Source organism: Sceloporus occidentalis, unplaced genomic scaffold, assembly GCF_023333645.1.
Source record: "Sceloporus occidentalis isolate IW3139 unplaced genomic scaffold, rSceOcc1.0.p SCAF_5, whole genome shotgun sequence".
NCBI lineage: Eukaryota > Metazoa > Chordata > Lepidosauria > Squamata > Phrynosomatidae > Sceloporus > Sceloporus occidentalis.
In genome coordinates this window covers 122,332,715-122,351,952 of record NW_028316985.1, presented here as the reverse complement: position 1 = coordinate 122,351,952, position 19,238 = coordinate 122,332,715, and the positions used below count along the sequence as shown (strand labels likewise).

The 19,238-nt window shown below is 39.0% G+C and overlaps 1 protein-coding gene across 2 annotated transcripts in view; it reads left to right on the top strand.

Annotated features, from left to right (window-relative positions):
- Window positions 1-12,045: 12,045 nt before the first annotated feature.
- Window positions 12,046-19,238, top strand: part of LOC149312764 (fibrinogen-like protein 1) — a 30,550-nt gene continuing 23,357 nt past the window's right edge. The window contains exon 1 of one of the 2 annotated variants that reach the window (XM_089526983.1): window positions 12,046-12,115. In XM_089526983.1, coding sequence (XP_089383109.1) covers window positions 12,050-12,115 — 66 coding nt within the window. In that variant the 5' untranslated portion in view covers window positions 12,046-12,049. Of the gene's footprint in view, window positions 12,116-12,141; window positions 12,202-19,238 lie in introns of those variants that run through there. The other variant, XM_089526984.1, reaches the window with a different exon arrangement.

Here is a 19,238-nt window from a genome sequence, read left to right as displayed (position 1 = left end):
ACTGCAGAAATAATCCAGCTTGAGAGCCCTTTAACTGCCCTGGCTCAGTGCTAGGGAATCCTGGGAATTGTAGTTTGCTGTGGCACCAGAGCCCTCTGACTGAGAAGGCTCAAAGTCTCACAAAACTACAGTTGCCAAAATTCCCCAGCATTGACCCAGGGCAGTTAAAGGGCTCTCAAGCTGGATTATTTCTGCAGTGTGTTTTGGACCTATGGATCTGGAGACCAGGCTTTGATTTCCAGCTCGGCTATAAAACCCACTGGCTGACTTTGGGCAGGTCTGAATTCACACTCTCTCAGCCTCAGGGAAGGCAATGGCTAACCTCCTCTGAACAACTTTTGCTAAGAAAACCCCAAACACCTTAGGTTTGCCATTCGTCGCTAATGACTTGAAGTCACACAACGTTGCGGTAATTACTGAGTTATACGGGGTGTCCAAAAATTATCTTTTACAATTTTAATTGTGTATAGAATTGAAACTGTAAAGGCAATTTTCAAACACCTTGCATACACATTTACACAGCAGGAAGAACTGAGATAACTGATGAAATCCCATAATGGATTTAATGGAACTGTTTATTAATGAGAAGGCATATGAGGAAATTAAATGAAAACCACGAGGAAATGGGCAACAGGTTATATATACTAAAGAGACACAGCACTGTATAGTGGTTTGAGTGTTGGGCTACAGAACTCTGGAGACCAGGGTTCAATTCCCAGCCATGGAAACCCACTGGATGACCTTGGGCAAGTCACACTCTCTCAGCCTCAGAGGATGGCAATGCCAATCCTCCTCTGAAAAAATCTTGCCACTAAAACCCCATGATAGTTCGCATCAGGGTCACCATAAGTTACAAAAACATGTAGTCACACAACACACATACAGAGACACACACTTTTATAGAGTCGTTTAAAACTTAACAGTTTGTTCATAAATAAAAGCAAAGGAATTATGTCCATGTGCTCCTCATTTTTTTTTTTTTTTTTGAAAGGGAGCCACAACACTACATTTCATATCCAATTTGGCAGATGTTGGCCTAAATCCAAATGTTAGTTTATGTAGGGGATGCGTTGACTGAGATTTCCTGCATGGCAGGGGGTTGGACTGGATGGCCCTTGCGGTCTCTTCCAGCTCTATGATTCTATGATTCTATGGTTAGTGCCAATCAGACCACACACTGTGATTTAGATTTACATAAGTTATTTATTGGATTTGGAAAGGTCTGGACTGGTGGGACTAGCAACTGGATTTAGACCTCCAGTTTGCTAAAAGACTATATTTTCTTTTGCTTCTGTCCTTTGCCCCTTAAGAGGTCTGTGTGCTGCAGAGCAGGAAGGATCTAAGCAATTACTAGATCTCAGACTTTAGAAAAAGTGGAGAAATAAAACACTGAACCAGCTTTAATCATCCAGAAGCCAGACGTAAATGCACACAGTGAAACTAACTGAATCTAATCTGCATGCCTGGTATAGACTCCTATCTTAAAAACATCAGCCAATCCTTTACTCTCCCTCCCCACTTTCCACTGCTCTGTTTTTTGTCAGATTTAGCCTTCAAAATTGGAAAGGCTCGCTCACTACTGTATATGATATTTGTTTAGTCTTAATACACTGATGAAAGTACTATGGCTTTTAGATTTTTCTCTCATTACAGCTACAGTCTCTTTTTGTCTGATCGGCCAAGAGATGTTTTGAAAGAGTAATGTGTGGCCCACTAGCCATGTATTCAATCTTTCAGAATCATTACTCTCGCCATCAATAACTGAAGTTCCTTCTTTAGAAGACCATTTCCCATGCAAGCAAAGTGCTGCTCAAAATTCTGCAATACTGACTTTTATCCACATATTGAGTGAGAAATGCCAACTGACCAAGCCAGGTTTAGGATGGGAAGAGGCACTATTGCAGGCATACTCTGGGTAATAGCCAATATGGCTACACTGAGGCTGTTGTATTTTGGACATATGAGAAGACATGACCCACTAGAAAATACTAAAATGCTTGGTAAGGTCAACAGAAGTAGGAAAAGAGGAAGATTGCATACCAGATGGATAGACACAATAAGGGAAGCCCTGGCCCTGAGTCTGGCAGATCTGAGCAGAGCTGTTGAGGATAAATAGGGTGACTTGGAGGATTCTCATTCAGGGGGTCACTCAATAAGATGGAGTTCACTTGAAGGTAGTCAACAAAACAATGTCAAATTCATTGTGTCCAGCAGGTGGCAGAGGAACATAAGGAAAATACACAACGTTTCTGCATTTGAAGTCGAAGGCTTTCATGGCCGGCATCCATTGTGGGTTTTTCGGACTATGTGGCCATGTTCTAGAAGAGTTTCTTCCTGACGTTTCGCCAGCATCTGTGGCTGGCATCTTCAGAGAATGCTTGCCTGGAAAGGAGTTGGGTATATATATTGTGTGACCTGGAAAGGCAGGAGTGATTTGCATGTGTGTTGTTCTGTTGCTAATGGCAGGCCTCAGGCTAGGAGGGTCTTTTGCAAAAGTCTTTTCTAACAACATTTCTAATAAATGCCTTCTGACTTATTTTCTTCTGTGGAAGCATTCCAAAATTTCCCTTGACTGAGGCGAAGTGGGAGAGATGCAAAACATCAAATTGATTCATCAAGTCCAAGACATTTTGTTTTCTCCATGTGCTGGTTTTACAGATACCTTTTATTTTCACCTCTTCAACTTGAGCAGATATTGCAGTTCATGCTATGGAATGATCCTTCATATCTGTACAGAAGCTCTTTAGCTTGAAGACCTTCTGCTCTGAAATGAATTTATCCAAAGTAATCAGAGATAACTCAGTCAGGAACATGCAGCCTTGCAAACAATTGTTGATCAGGAGGGGGGGAAATAACCAATAGTTATATAGCTCTAAATCTTTTACACAACTGCATTGGAAAAGACTGCTTAATACATGGTTACTCTTAACATGTTTTTCTATCTTTTTAAAATAATTGTTAGATGCTTTACATTTTTTTAGTGGAAAAACAGGATTGAAATTTAATAAATGAAGGAATTTTTGTCTACTAGCAATGCAGGAGTTGACTATACCCAATTAAATCAGAAATCCTCTGCTCCTTAGGCATTGTTACAGATAGCAAAATGCATAAGTGCCAAATTCTGATACTGCATTGCAATAAAACAAAAGCCTGGGGCCTCAATGTGCTTTAATAATGGAGAAATTAAAAAGAGCATCTGATAGAAATCTTGCATCTAATTTTAAAGTGCCCCTACAGCTGATGTGTTTTCTTAAACACCTTATGGCTTTAATTTAGCAAATGGGTCAGCATTCAGGAATCTAGCATATCAAACAAAGTTGGAAACATGAAAGACAGAATAACTTGCTGCCCATATGCTTTATATTTATAACACAAATATTGCATGCCTGAATTCTTAAATCATTTTATTATATGCTAACAAACTCCATAGTACTCACATCAGCTCTGAGAACACATTCTCTTGTATGGTCCAGTGTGATGGTTGCAGCCAGGCCACAACGTAAGCTTGTCATAACTTATGTAACCCACATTCAGTGGAGAAAAAAAAGTCATAGCTTCCAAAATTTTGGGAGAGCAATGCAAGAAGTTGCCCAATTTTATTCAGCTACTAAAGAAAGAAGTATTAAGATGGTGAGACCTAGGTCCTATACATAAGTCCTCAAATCCCTGTTACACAAAAGTCAAGATAGTATGCAATCCATTAGTGCATCCTAGAAAACAGACTGCTCCTCTTCCTCTTCATTATCCATTAATAGTTATTGCAAGAGCAGTCCTTCTTTCATCTGACTCCTAAGTTGGAGGGGAAATCACAAATGCGCAACCCCCTCTGTCCTATTTTTTAAAAAATGTAAGATACTATGTGCTTTATAGACTATATAGACTATGAATGCCAGCTGAAAGCTTTCAGTTTTACAAAATAAAATAAAATGAAAAATAAATAAAATACAAATACAAATATAATAAAATATATAATTTAATTAGCTGCTTATTTAAGAGATCAATTTATCATATAAAACAGGGTCTCGTGCCATGGAGATGAGTTTATTTAATACCCTTATTGATTTCCTCTACTCTGTTTTAGGTGGTTTGTCTTATCTTAGTCTAATGTATTTTGCACCCTATTTTATTATATTTGCAAAATACATAATGGGCCAAAAGAGAGGGCCCTGATGAGGCAAGCTGCCCCTTCCAAAGATGGATTGGGGCTGTGGCAACCACACGCCTTGGCCCCAATCTGCCTTGAAGCTGCCTAAATAAGGAGTGGTGAAGAGCTGCCCTTTTTCATGCAGTTAAAAGCCAGTGTTCCCCACCCACCGCTTCATGACATTCTGATAGTATGGCATTTACACACCATATGCCACCAGAGCATCCATCACGAAGCTGGCCTCTAGCCACAGCAGGGGCACAAAGCCGGCTTTTTGTCTCCCGAAAAAGGAGTGGTTCTTTGATGCTTCTTTTTTCAAGTGTGTTCAAGGTGGATTGGGGCCGCATTGTGCAGTTACCGTGGCCCGAATTCACCTTTGTCAGGGACGGCTTGAAGCCAACCTTTCAGACCATCTGTTTCAGCACTATGTGATTGTAGCATTACTCTGTAAGATAGGAATTGGCAGGTGTTTCCCTGTTCATGGTTAACTCCTGCTACCTACTGTTTTTAGTCAATTGTACACCACTGCAGAGGGACTGAAGCATGTCTACATTTTGTTCCAAATGATTTTATTACATGATAGCAAATGAAGGAGCAACATTGCTTTCTTTCTCTTAGATGGTTGATCATATTAGCATTGTATTTGTGATGTGCCAAGTTAGCAATAGTAAACTACAGTTCCTCTGAACATTCCTCCCCACTGACTCACCACAGTTTGAACACTCCAGAAATTAAAAGCAAAAACTATCTCATTCGAGAGAAGGCTGTCAAATTCTTTGCATCAGCTGCAAAGGCTTTAACCACCAAAGAATATCGACAGCATTCAGAGGTAAACAGCATAAGAATGTTTTCTTGGGTTGGGGTTGGAGAGTCAATGTGTGAATTATCAGATGTGCATGTTATACATAATGACACTGATAATGCTGTAAAGGGATCAGTATCTTAAGGAACTGATGAAAAAGAAAGACTGCATTTCTAAATGCACATATAACTAGAGAGTAACCCACACTGAATGCAGTGGGATTCAAACACAGATGATTGCATGCCAAGCACTGTCTTTTTGCCGTCAGATAAACACTTGACAATTTCATGAATGTAATCTGAATATGTTTTCATAGTGAGTGCTTATATAAAGAATCAGCAAACAGTTTTTACCAAGACTATACAAGCACTAGCCTGATTGAGTAATGTACTTATATGTTCTCCCTAAGCAGTGGATCTTTGCCTGCAAAAAGAAGTGGGAATTATCACTACAACTCCCAGAATTCTCAATACTGGTGGTGCTGGTTTGGGCTGATGGGAATTGTAGTCCAACATCATTTGGCGGGCCACAGGATTCTCACCTCTCTTCTAAAAGGATGATTCTGTTGGGCACCATTTGCAGTCACCATCATGTATGTCAAATTGGTATGACAAGTGCTTAAGGCACTTTCAATGATAAATGTGTTTGTGGCTATAATTACTACTGTTCAAGGGAAAAGAAAGTCACTTTACCATTCACTAGTGTTCTCAGCTGCAAATGTTGCTGCTGGGGAAATTTTCAACACATGGGATCAACAGTTTCCACATAAATGTTGCTCCCTGGAAGGATAAGTAGTTTGGGTTGGCTTCCTTCCTTATCAGAAACCATGTGTGCACTTTTTAACAAAAACAAAAGACCAACATGGGTTGGTTTTCCTTCCACATCTGCTAAGCCCCACAACGTTTTAAGGACAACAAATCATAACATAATGGGCAAGGGTCTTTATGAATTTCATACCATTTTTGTGTGGAGGAAGGGATAAATTATTTTATGTTAGCATTACTTTATTTTGCCTTAAAACTATAGCAGTGTGGGACCTACTACAGTAGAAACTGCATTGTAGAACAGGTAATAATAGAAGGGAAAGCCAGCATTGCTGCACTGGTTTGAGTGCTCTGGGAGACCAGGGCTCAGTCCCCACTTGGCCATGGAAACCCACTAGGTGACTTTGGGCAGGTCACAGACTCTCAAGCTCAGAGGAGATTAATGGCACACTCCTTTTGAAGAAATCTAGTAAATTCCCATGACAGAGTACACAAAGGCTGCCACAAATTGAAAATTATTTGAAGATACACAACAACAAGGACGACAAGAAGGCCGGAAAATGTAGAGACATCTAGTTCCATACCATCAGCGAGCAAATAACAATCCAAAGTGTCAAACACATAAGTCAACTGAGTTCTCAAACTGATGTGCTGTGTTTGCTCTAAAACCGGGATGGGTGTGCTTTGTAGCCTGGCAAACTATATCTTCCCATAATCATCAATCATCATTTTAGCTCCCCTGGTTGTTAGCAGGTATGCTGTTGCAGCAACCATAATGTGATATTACTCCTTCTCATATTTTAGACCAATTTTCAGTGGACATTTTTACTCTTGGGATGGCCCTCTCAAAACAGGATTAAGACTATTCTAGAGGTGATGATTTTTCAGCTGAAAACTATTTTTTATAGCTGAAAAAGATTTGGGGAGGGACTAATATCTTTGAGGATAAGAAATGCTCAGAAGGCTACACTGAAGCCCTCCAGAGGCAGGTGAGCCTACAAGCCTCATGCCTCTTGTAGAAGCACTAAAATTGCTATAGACCAATACTTTAAAAGGAAGGGAGATGATACCTTTTAAAAAGAAAAAAGTGCATGGTTTGTGAGAAGCAGTGCCTGGGTCATCCAGAATAGAGAAGGTTACTAATGTTCATAGATGAGCAGGAAAAAAATTAATGTGGAAATGGCATTCCATGCCTAAGACTAAGTTTTGTTTATTATATGAAGTCCAAGCTTATATGTTTTTACACAAAAGTAAGTGCTACTATGTTCTGGGGGATTTACTACAGATGCTTAGCAATGAAACCTTGATAGCATTTTGCAGGATGTTTTCTTCCCAATATTTAATTGTTCTGTTATTTCTAATCATAGGCCATTCAAAAACTAAGCAGGGGGGATGCAGTTCTATATTGTTCAATATTTTTTGCTCAATATTTTGAGCGAAGGCACCTTCCTAGCTCAGTCAGCAAGACACAATTGTTCCCAAACAGCAGCTTTTAATGGTTTGACATTAACAAAGTTGTAAACATAGAATATTACTTTTCTTATGCCATATAGTTTGTTATCAGTCAAAAGACAAAATTTCTGATAGTTCAGCATGTGAACATGGTAAGATTTTGGCAATCATTATTGAGGCCAGTTGTTCAAAGTACATGGATAAACCTGAAATGAAGTTTGTGGATGATGAGAGAGACAGGCTGATGGAAGAGCATAATTACTATACCATTGTAAGCAAGGCAGGTTGCTATAAGCCAGTGTTTATTTTAAAACTCAGTCAGTTCTTGCTGAAAGCTCTTCTCTCCATTGCTCTGCCTATGTATTGTTAATAGTATGTCAGATTTACTAAAAAATGAGCACAAATATTATGCTCTGTCAACATTGAGGAACTTTTGGCATACCCTCTAAGTGTTCAGCAGGGACAGTATCAGTTAATTATTTGTTGTCCCATTATTTCACTTGCTTTTAAGTGGTTCCATTTTCTTCCTAATTCTCTCACTTTCTCCTTTGTCCTCAGCTGACGTCAATTGCTCTAAGGTGCATTCAAAGTGCAAAAAGAATTTGCATTAAATTAATTCAGTGAGGAAAGAGAGGAAGGGATGGAGTCTTGCCCTTTCCAGTAGGCTCAGAGAACAGCAAACTGCTGCAGCCTCTTCTAACTTCTCTTTTCTTCCTCATTAATAACTTTTGCCATCATGACCACATTCTAATGTTTCTTGACTGTATCTGTCTTCTTTTTTATCTGTCACATAACAGAGGGTGATGTTTCAGGTCATATGTGTCCTGGTTTACATCTGTGAGATGTTAGAGGGCATGCTTTGGCCTTTCAAATTGCTGGGCTCTTTATGGTAATATGACAACCTGGGTAGAGTTGCAAGTGGATCAGGAGAGAATTCGTATGGGATTTTTTTCCTGGGGTATCTTATTGTGGCTAGAAATATGTATTTTTGACTAATAACTCTATTACCTATGTTGCCTTTAAATAACATTTTCCTTCTCTTTTAATTGCTAGAAACAAATATGGCTATTTTTCTAGAATTAGTTCACAGTTGTGGGATACATACAATCTATATGGGGAAAGAGTAATACACTCAAACTTGTCCAATAACTCCTTATATTACTTAAACACTTTAAGGCACTGATTTTCTACTCATGTTTGAGTGTCCATATACTGGCTGAAATCTTCATACACATAACCTTTCTCATGTTTTCTCATCACTTCTTCAGTCTCTTTCCCTCTTACCAGGAAAAAAGAAATAATGAGGACATGATGGAAGGCTTCCAAACTACACTCTGATTTATAATCCTAGGAGCTTTCCATCAACAATTTTTTTTAAAAAAGACACCAGCTCCCACTAACCCTCACATGATCTGTAGCAGCTGTGTTGTTAAATGAACTGAGCAACATTTACAGCACTGTTGCACAGAAGAGTCTCTTATCTGTTGCTTATTTTTACACTCACCTAATTATAGTTTTCTGTTCCGTTTCATTTGTTTTATTGTTTTGTTTTCCTTTTAAGAGTAGGTTAGCTAAACAAAATCAAAAACAAAACCAACAACAGCAAAGGAATAACAATGCAAATTCTTATTTTGTGAACAACACAATTTAACTGTGCAATTAATGTCCTTGGATTGGAGGTTTCAAATTCCCCAAACGGCTTTTCGTTTGTCCGATGTGTTGGATTGTAGCCAAGATCACTTTTTCAGAATCTCTTCATGGAGGTCTGTTTCCCAAGCCAAAGAAATGTGAAAATCTTGAGGACAATTTAAAGGCAGAATCACTCTAGTAACAAGAGAAGGGAGTGGCTTTTATTTAAGACAGAGAGGTCAGCAGTGGCTGGAATGCCCCTCCAGATGTGCCAAGAGAACATGCTCAAAAGCAGAGCATACTAATGTTGTACTAACTTTGTAAGATTACAGCAAGTATTCCTTTGAGAATATGGAGTTTTGTGGCATTACAGTGTGTTTATAACCAGCTTTTCCCTCCAAAAGGTAGTCCAAAATGTCTAAAAACCAATATCCAACCGAAATGGTGAAAAATCTGGAAACCATGCCCTATGCAGATCTGCTTAGGAAGATGGGTATGTTTAGCCTTAGGAAGAGAAGGTTAAGGGGTGACTTGATAGCCATATTTAAATATTTGGATGGGTGTCATATTGAGGATGGAGCAAGATTCTTTTGCGCCAGTAACTAGGACCCCGAGTAATGGATTCAAGGTACAATAAAAGAGATTCCATCTACACATCAGCAAGAACTTCCTGACCGTTGCAGCTGTTCGACACTGGGAATATCTGACTCAGAATGTGGTGCAGTCTCCTCCTTTGGTGGCTATCTGTTGGGAGTGGTCTGATTGTATGTTCCTGCATGGCCCTTGGAGTCTCTTCCAACTGGAGGATTCTATGATTCTAGGATAAGACCTTCATTAGTCTAACCAAACACACACAATACACAATCAACACTATTAAAGTTTTTTGTTTTGTTTTGTTTTTGGTTTGGGTACAGGGCAGGTTTGGTTGGCCTAACAAAGGTAATAGATTTATACCTCAGGTAATGACATGGATGTGTTCTTTGGCTTTGCTTCTTTAACAGAAATTTTGGTACCAGAGGTAGAAATTACATGGAAAGAATAAGATAGGTTGTTGCTGTATGCCTTCAAGTCATTTCCAACTTATGACGTCCCTAATGCTCTCACATCCATACATGGTAATAGGGAATACAATGGCTTGTATGGTTCTAACTTTTGTGCTCTGTTGTATATCCTTGCATTATAGAAACTTCCCCAGTTCTTTTATAGCTGCCCTCCTCATTCTTAATCTTCTTCTGATTTCCTGGCTGCAGTCTCCATTTCTATCAATGTTTGATCCCAGGTAATCCTTAGTAATTCTTAGTACTAAGTAATTCTTATTACTAAGACTCCTTACTTTTTGTACTGATGTTACTCCTAAATCATAATTCCTGTATATCACTGAATGTAGTGGCAATAGTTGTGATATAAACTAGCAAAATTAAAATTAGATCTTTAAATTACAATATCCAAAACACAGCCTAAATGCATTTACATGTACATAGTTTCATGTGGTTAAAGTGAACATTTGGCAAGAGATGATGTCTTTTAAGAAAATGTAAAAAGAATATTTTAAAAAAATAAAAACTTTAAATTTTAATTTAAAGGGGACAGGATAAGGAGAGGATCGCTCCCTCATCCTAAACCCCAATGGCGTGAAAAGCTTTCAAATTGTTGCGCCGATCCGGCCATTAACCACCATTAACCCATCTTTAAAGCAGTATTTTATTATTGCGAATTTCTGTGAATACAAAATGATGGCCATTGTCGCTTCAATGCCAGGTTAAAGACTGGATCTGTGCAACTTCATTAGAAAACCTTTGGCATCATCACGGTCATTCACACTTCCCAGACAGGATAAGCACGAATGCGGTGTTAAAGTCCTTCCTGTGACTGCGTGGGAAGGGCAGGACATCCCTCATGTGAGAATCTCATTTGTTTAAAAAGCTGCTTTGTGAGAAGCTTTGTTAACTGACATATACCTGTATCTTCAAATGGCGTTTAGAGTTTAGCTTTTGCTACAAAATGATTAACAACTGCATATAAAACAAATACAAATCTAACAAATGCAGTTAGTGGGATCCACACAATAAGCCACACTCAGAGTAAACCCATTGAAATCAATTGGATTTAAGTTAGTAGTGCAGTATCTACCAGAGAAAGAGCCTTCTCAGTTGTGCTCCCTATCTATCAAATCCCTCACAAGGGAAATCTGCCTAGCATCCTCATTAATAACGTGAGCTCCTTCTTCTTACAGGCATTAGGTCTTTGCCCTCTCCTCTTTTGGATTAGCTTTCACTTGTTGTTGTGTGCACCTTCATATAATGATAGAGTTGGAAGAGACCGCACGGGCCGTCCAGTCCAACCCCCTGCCATGCAGGAAATTCAAATCAAAGCATCCCCAACAGATGGCCATCTAGCCTCAGCTTAAAGACCTCCAAGGAAAGAGACTCCACACTCTGAGGGAGTTCAGTTCATTACTGGTTTATAGCAGCCCTATACAGGGGTTTTTGGCAAGTTTCTTGCTATTGCCATCCTATGAGGCTGATAGAGTGATTTGCCCAAGATCACCCAGTGACCTTGATGTACTTTCACTCCCTAATTTGTATTAATGGCTCTTAATGTTCCACTGTTTTAATATCCTGGCAACTGACAAATCTGACTGCTTTATTTATTTTTCTGGTAAAACCAGTTTTTTTCCTTTTGCAAGCTGCTCCAAATGCATTTATTTGCCAACCGTGTGATATTAGAAAACTTTTTAATTTCTAAATCCACTGATTTCAGTGGAATGCTCTGAAACATGATGAAATCTGGCCCTATCCTAATAGCAAGAGATGAGCACTGTGGTTTTTTTTAAAAAAACTATTAAAGAAGCTTCAGTTAAAGACTTAAAAAGCACCAATACAGTCGATAAATGAAATATTCATAAACAAGATATCAACAAAGGTATCAACAGTATAAGCCACTAAGCACTGGAAAATCCTGATGCACTCTGAGAAGAAACATGCTGTTAGCAGTAGTTAGACTTTGCATTTGTTTCCTTTGTAATGTTAGCTGAGAACATTTTAAAACAATAAATTCTGAATTAAGTTATGCTTGTTTTTGTCAGAGAATTGGCTCAGCTTTTGGAATAATTTGGTTCTAGCAGTGTACTTTTCTGCAAATGAGGGAACAAACAGCATGTCCCTAATTGCTTCTACAAACTTAATGCTGAATCATAAACAGCTGTGTTTGCCATTTGGTTTCCAAAAAATGTTTGTTTTCTTTTGCAGATTCATCGGAATGAAGAATTGCATTTTATTTTGTGTGTTTCTTGCAAATGCATTGGCAGCACGCACTGTCGGCTTGGTAAGTTTTCTTTGCAAAGGTAGAGTGTCTTCTCACTTGTAAAAGAAGTCTGAAAAACTGAGATGAGATTATCTATGAATTCAAAGGTGAGACTGGGGTTTTACCACATTTATTTAATATACTAAACATTATCAGAACTTCAGCTGTGTGCCTATAAACACAAGCAGATATTGCCATCCTCTTTTAGACATAAATGACTAATAGTTCTCATATTTTCTAAAGCAGAGTCCACAGCAAATATTCACAGAATGAGTCATGTCATTTCTAGGAGATTCCGTCTTGTTTCTTCCACTCTCATTTCTAGTCCTCCCCACATACTGTGGTTACTGAGCACACTTAGTCCTCCTAATTGTTTTTAGTCCTCCAACACACGCTCCTTGCTCTACAAATCTTGATGCTCACCAAAGCCTGCTGGTGTGTCGCTCTTGTGTATGACTGGTACCATTTTTGTCTACATAAAGACCAGCAGTCATGGGATATGTTTGCTATTAGTGTGTATGTTCAAAGATGTGATTTTCTAGACTGATCCAGTATATTTTGAGAACTCATAAAGACATCTAATGGGATTGTTGTAGTTTTATTTATTTTTTTATATCAAGCATCATGACAAAGTTCTTTGCTTCTTGTAATTGACGTGATCTAGCTAGCCAACCACAGTGCTCCCAGCACTGGGATACTGTTCTACCATGTGAACTTCAGTTTACCTAGAACTTTTCACTAGGCTAGGCCTTTCCTTTTATTATGCATGAATTCTTCTATTATGTCCAGCCTAGTCTATGATGAAGCATAAATAAAGGATTAACTCCACTGAGAAATAAAATGCGAGACTGGATAGGATCTTTTGAATTACAAAGAATATTAGCGCCTTTTTATTGTTTTTAGCAAGTAGTTGGAATTACACGATTTGATGCTGAATACCCAGTTTCAAAAGTAACTATCACATATTCACAGCTTTTAATCTTCTGTCATTCATGCAAAAAACAGGTGGAATGACAGTTCTTCAAATTTAGTTCTTTTAACATGATACAAATCTTCGTTGAAGTGGGCAGAAATAAATAAAAACTGAATATTAAAGTTAAACTGAAATTAAATATAGACAAATGCAAAATACTGCATTTAGGCCACACACACAAAAATAAATAAATTCAGCAGTACTACATGCAGAAATGACCTTGATGTTATTGTTGACCATAAGTTGAACATGAGCCAGCAGTGTGATGCTGCAGCAAAGAAGGCAACAACTATTTTAGCCTGTGTTAACAGAAGCATCTTTTCCAAGTGGATGGAAGTAATATTCCCCTAATATCTGTGCTGATCAGGCCTCATCTGGTGTATTGTGTTCAGTTCTGGGCACTTTCTTTTAAGAAGTACATGGACAAGTTGGAGAAGGGCACCAAGGACCTTAAGAAGTATGGAGAGCAAAACGTATGAGAAAAGGTTGATGGATCTGGACTTGTTCAGCTTGGTGAAGAGAAGGCTTAGGGGTGACATGAATGCACTCCTCCAAGGGCTGTCATAGATGTTTATCACACTATACTCTTATAGTGCTACTATTCCACTTTAGAACATTAGAAAGAACTTGACAATAAGAGCAGTTCGGCAAAGGCACCAGTTGCCTAGAAAGATGGTGGGATCTCTTTCTCTGGAAGAAGCTGGACAGCTACCTGCTGGTGATGCTTTAGCTGGGGATCCTGCACTGAGCAGGGAGTTGATCACTCATGAGACCCCTTCCAATTTCATACTTCTATGATTCTATAGTTGAGAATTAGCTTGTAGTAATTAGTTTGTAAGCTGTAAAATAAAAAAAGCTGCTGCATATGATAACAGCAGCAGCTAGGATGAGCATGCTGCAGCCTGTCCAAATCATAGCATCTGACAGCAGATGGTTAATATCTGGCTTTTAGTTTAGAAAATGAAAAAAAAAGTCAGTAAAGCAGGCAACACCAGTTAAAGCTCAGTCTGCTTCCAATTAGTGACATAGCCGGCAGGGACATAGCCAAGGGGGGGGGGGTTCTTGGGGTCCGGACCCCCCCTTCCATTAGATAAAATGAATGGTGCGTGCTGCTGCGCCGCCACACCCAAGACCCATTATAATGGTGGCACTTAGTCTGGACCCTCCCCTTCCCAAAATCCTGGCTATGTCCCTGTAGCCGGAATCTAAACAGAATTTTTCCCCCAGTGATTATACTGTAATGTTTTTCACTTTGTTTCTTTCAAAGGGTTCTAAAAGGCAAAGGAGAACAATTCCAAGTCTTTATAAATCTGTGTACCACAAACGTTCCTTTATATATTTATTACTGAGAATATTTGTATTTCACATTTCAGCCAAAAAGGCTCTGAGAGCAATTCTGGTTTAATGGCTTCAAGTGCAGTTAAAAAGACTTAAAGGCGCACAACACACACACACACACACACACACACACACACACACACACAGAGAGAGAGAGAGAGAGTTTGGGATGCTGCACAGGACTTACAGCTATGCTGATATCTTCGGTAGTTCCCAAATGTTGGTCCTCCAGATGTTTTGGACTTCAGCTCCCAGAATTCCTGACAGTTGGCCAAGCTGGCTGGGGCTTCTGGAAGTTGACCTCCAAAAATCTGGGGGAACAAGTTTGGGAATTGCTGTTTAATGTATAGGAACAGCTGTTTTTAAGAACCGGTTAAGAACTGCTGTTCTGATTTCTCACCAAAGATTACAAATCTGGCATTCTAAACACAAAAGCCTACCCTTGCCTTTAAAAGACCTGGTGGAAGATCAGGACAGATTCACACAATAAGAAATGTTCCCAGTGCTTTCTAAGGTTTCTGCTACAGATTTTTCTTTTGTAGCATATAATGTATGAAATTGCCCTATATTCTTTGCAGTTATTTTCCTTTGTACAACAAATCATCATGGCATTTTCCCATGCATATCGTAGTGAGAATGGCTGGAGAGGTGATCTAGCAGTGGTTGTGGTGGTCCTGTTTTGCTATATCCACCCAAACTATTTCCATGTAACTGCAGTAAGCATTTAGAGACAGACAGCCCAGCACTAAAAGAGGCCGTCTTGACGATGTATCTGGGTGGGCAGTGAGTATACTGTTCATTCATGTGCACTGCATCATGGTGTGCGCTAAGACAGTGATTTTCAAAGGGTGGGGTAGGACTCCGGGGGGCAGCACAAGACTTGGAGGACCTGATTGCTCCTCCTCTTTCCACACTTATATGTGTAAATGTGTTGAGTTAAATACAGTATTAGATTTACTTGAATAAAACTGTTTTAATTTGAACATTATATCATTATATAATGTTAAAATATGAACATGTCTATGAATGTGCAAATGAAAGGACGCATATGAAATAAACATAAAAAATAAATATTTTATTGATACACAGTCAGCCCTCCACCATTGCAGATTTGACTTTTGCAGATTTGATTATTCACAGATTTGATTAAAGTCTTCTCTCTGGGAATCTCTAGTTCCTCTATGCTCAATGTCCTTCAGAAGTTTCACTGGAGGATCTAGACATTCCCAGAGATAACACTTTTCCAGGCATTTGTAGGTCCTCCAGCGCAAAGCGGTGGCCACCTTCTCACAGATGTTGACCATAGAGTTGTGCTGGATGATCTGAAGATTCCTAAAGAGGTGTTCTCACAGGTTTAAAAAAAGTTTTTTTTTATTTGCAGTTTTTCCATTTTCACAGGGGCCTTGTGCCCCTAACCCCAGCAAATGTGGAGGGACCACTGTACTACATTGAGTGGGTGGGTATGAGTCCACATGTAGATATAAAGGGGGGTCCTACGGGTAAATTGTTTGAGTACCACTTGACTAAGACAATACAGGGTGATTCAAAAAGAATAGGGCAAAACCGAATAAGAGCAGCTTTACTTCTGCACCATTCTCTCCCAGCTGGCATGGACAATTCCAATTAATCCTCTGTTGTCCCACTTTTTCAGCTTCTTTTAAAATATTCAAGTTTCTTTCTCTTCCTTCCACTTTCCCCCTCCATCATCTGCTTACTTCAGTTGCTGCAAATTATGTTCAAAATTCAACTGTAGTTTGCATTCAGCTAACTGAGCAAGGTGGAGAAGAGAGGAGGGCCTGGAATCTTGCCCTTCCTAGTAGGCTCAGGCAAAAGCAAACTACTCCAGCCTCTTTTTATTAACAATTTTCACCATCTTCACCACACACTGATGCTGCTTGGCCACACAGTTTTCATCTGTGAAATGTTGGAGAGTTCAGTAGGCCCTTCATATCTGCTGGGATTTGCTTCCAGGCCTCCCCCACTCCCCCCCCCCCCACATGGATACCAAAATCTGTGGATGCTCAACTCCCATTAAATACGGAGGTATAACAAAATGGTGTCCCTTATATAAAACAGCAAAATCAAAGCTTGTTTGTGGAATTTAAAAATATATATTTTGAAGGTATAGATGGCTGAATCCATGGATGCAGACTCCATGGATATGGAGAACTGACTGTATGCATTTGGGGGAGGGAGAAAGAATTTTAGACCCTGGAGAAGACTTTTTAAAATCAGGACGTGAACCTGAAGTTTTTAAAACAGGATGTGAACATTTACATGGTATTCGAGGGCAAAACCCAATTTTGAATATTTTTGTAGGGGGGTACAGAAGTAGGGTAGTCTTCCGAGGTCTCCTATGGCACCAGTGCAGCTCCTTAACCCATGACAGTTGCCCTCCACTGTGCTAAGACCTTGGTATTCACAGGTCTAAGATGATGCTGCAAAGTCCAAGCAGACAAAATCTATTCAAAGCCAAATTTCTACTCACATAACCAATTTCAAAATTTATGGCGGGGAAGGAAGCTGAGGAGACACAGGCCAGTGATGAAAAAGAGGGCTTGGTATGTGTAGGATCTACTGAAACATGGCCTGTTTGCTCTTTTAAAGAGCAGCATGATGCAAGGACTAACTACAGCACTGGCCTCTTGTAAACAGCTCTCACTTTTCTTCTATAAATGTCTTACATTCTTTCCAATGGGTAAAGAAATAAAAACATGGCAGTACCTTGTGTAAATATCAAAACAACTCCCCAAGCAGAATTACACCAATAAGTCCTGAGTACAGGTTTATTAACTGCCATTTTAAAAGTGTTCAGATGCCTTTCAGAGCTGTACTATAGCAATGTTTAAGATGATGAAAAAGTATTTATGATCACATTGACTAACTGAGCAGTTGTGGGGTACTGTTCTGGAATGTGAAGCATCATCCTGCCTCAACTCTTTTTGTTAACCTTAGTTTTATTCACAAACATGGCATATATGTAAAACACATAAAGCATGTATGTAAAACATCACATAACAAAACACAATAACATATCAATGACAGTATAACAGTGACAGAGTATAACATTCATTATTACTAACAAACAAAACCTTATATATAATAAAAACAAACAGAACTTCCTGTCCTCTAGTTCAGGCATTCTCTCATGATACACTTCCTTTTAATTTCAACAACATAATATATCTAATATTCTATGTCTAATCCTGCTTGATGTCTCCAATTTATGAATAAACTTTAAAGGTGTGAACTTATAGTTACACATAAATTCTCTACCTTATAATTACCATTCTATACATAATTCGTCAGAACTGAGTTGACTTTAAATAATTTATTATCTCTGCCCATTCCCTTTCAAACCTTTCTGTAGATTTATTTTTAAGCAATTGTGTCAGTTTATCATTCTCCATATAATTGTAAATCTTCCATAACCATTCTGACATCTCTGGTAGATTTTCGCATCTTGCCACTACTCAATTATGGATGGATCCAGCAGGTATTTATATTTGTTTGCTTCACAAAAGTTACTTTCAAAACTCTGGACCATGTAAATGTCTGTTATTAATGACATGGACACTGGAAGAGAGTTCTACAGACACCATGAACTGCCAGAAAAACAGATAAAAGGTTTTCTAGAGCAAATCAAGCCCAAACTCCCTGGAAGCTAAAATGACTAAATGGTGAGTATTGTACTTTGGCCACACCATGAGATGATCTGATTCACTGGGAAAGATGATAATGCTTGTCAAAGTAGAAGGCAGCAGGAAAAAAGGAACACCACATTGTAGATGAATTAATTGAATAAAGGAAGTCACAGCCCTGACTCTGTAAGGCCAGAGCAGAACGGTTGATGAGTAACTCTTGATTCACCCATAGGTTTGCCGTGGGACAAAGTCAACTTAGAATCATAGAATTATAGAACTTGATGACAAATAATAAAATGCCATGGGTAATTTCCAAGTGACTACCTAAATTAGACCCTACAGTTATTGTTACTATTTTGCAGTGGGTTGTCCCACTGACAAGCTTAGTTTTACATTTGGTTACCAGTCTGCTTGTATGTGAATATAGTTTTTAAGTGCCTTTTTGCACAGGGGTAGAGTGGGTTTTGTTACCGAAAAGACCCTCACAATTGAAGCTCATGGCTACTTATCATACATGCCTGTAAAAGTTGTTTAAGCTCTTTATTTTCAAATCTGCACATTAAAGTGTGTCAGCACCCCATGTCAAGTGTTGGGGGCATAGCCACACATATCCTCATGTCATTGGGACTTATGCCTTATGTTATTTTTTTGTCTGTGACTGGAGATAACTGTCATGATTCCCCCCACATGCTACTTGTCTTCCCAATGCCTTTGTTGTTGTTACATGCCTTGAAGTCAGCTCTGACTTGTGACCCTATTACAGAATGTTCTTTTAAAGATTTATTCAGAGGTTTGCCATTGCCTGTCTCTAAACCTGAGTGAATATAATTTCCCCAAAGTCACCCAGTGGGCATCCATGGCTGAGTGGAGATTCAAACCCTGGTCTCATAAAATCCTAGTCCAGCATGATTACACCATGTTGAGTCTTCCCCAGCATCTTTGAAGGAAACTGAATGTGACACATGACTGTCCCATTTGTATGTAAAGCAGAAGCGAGGAGTTTACATAACAGTATACCCTCCAAGATATCACAGATGAAAACAATGGCATGTGTGGATAAGCAACATCAAGATGGGGGGAAATTATCAATAAGGAAGAAGACGCAAGCTGGTAGTAGTAATAATAATAGTAGTAGTATCCTGATTTTCTCCCATAATTGGGACTCAAAGCAGCTAGGAGAGGCTGCATC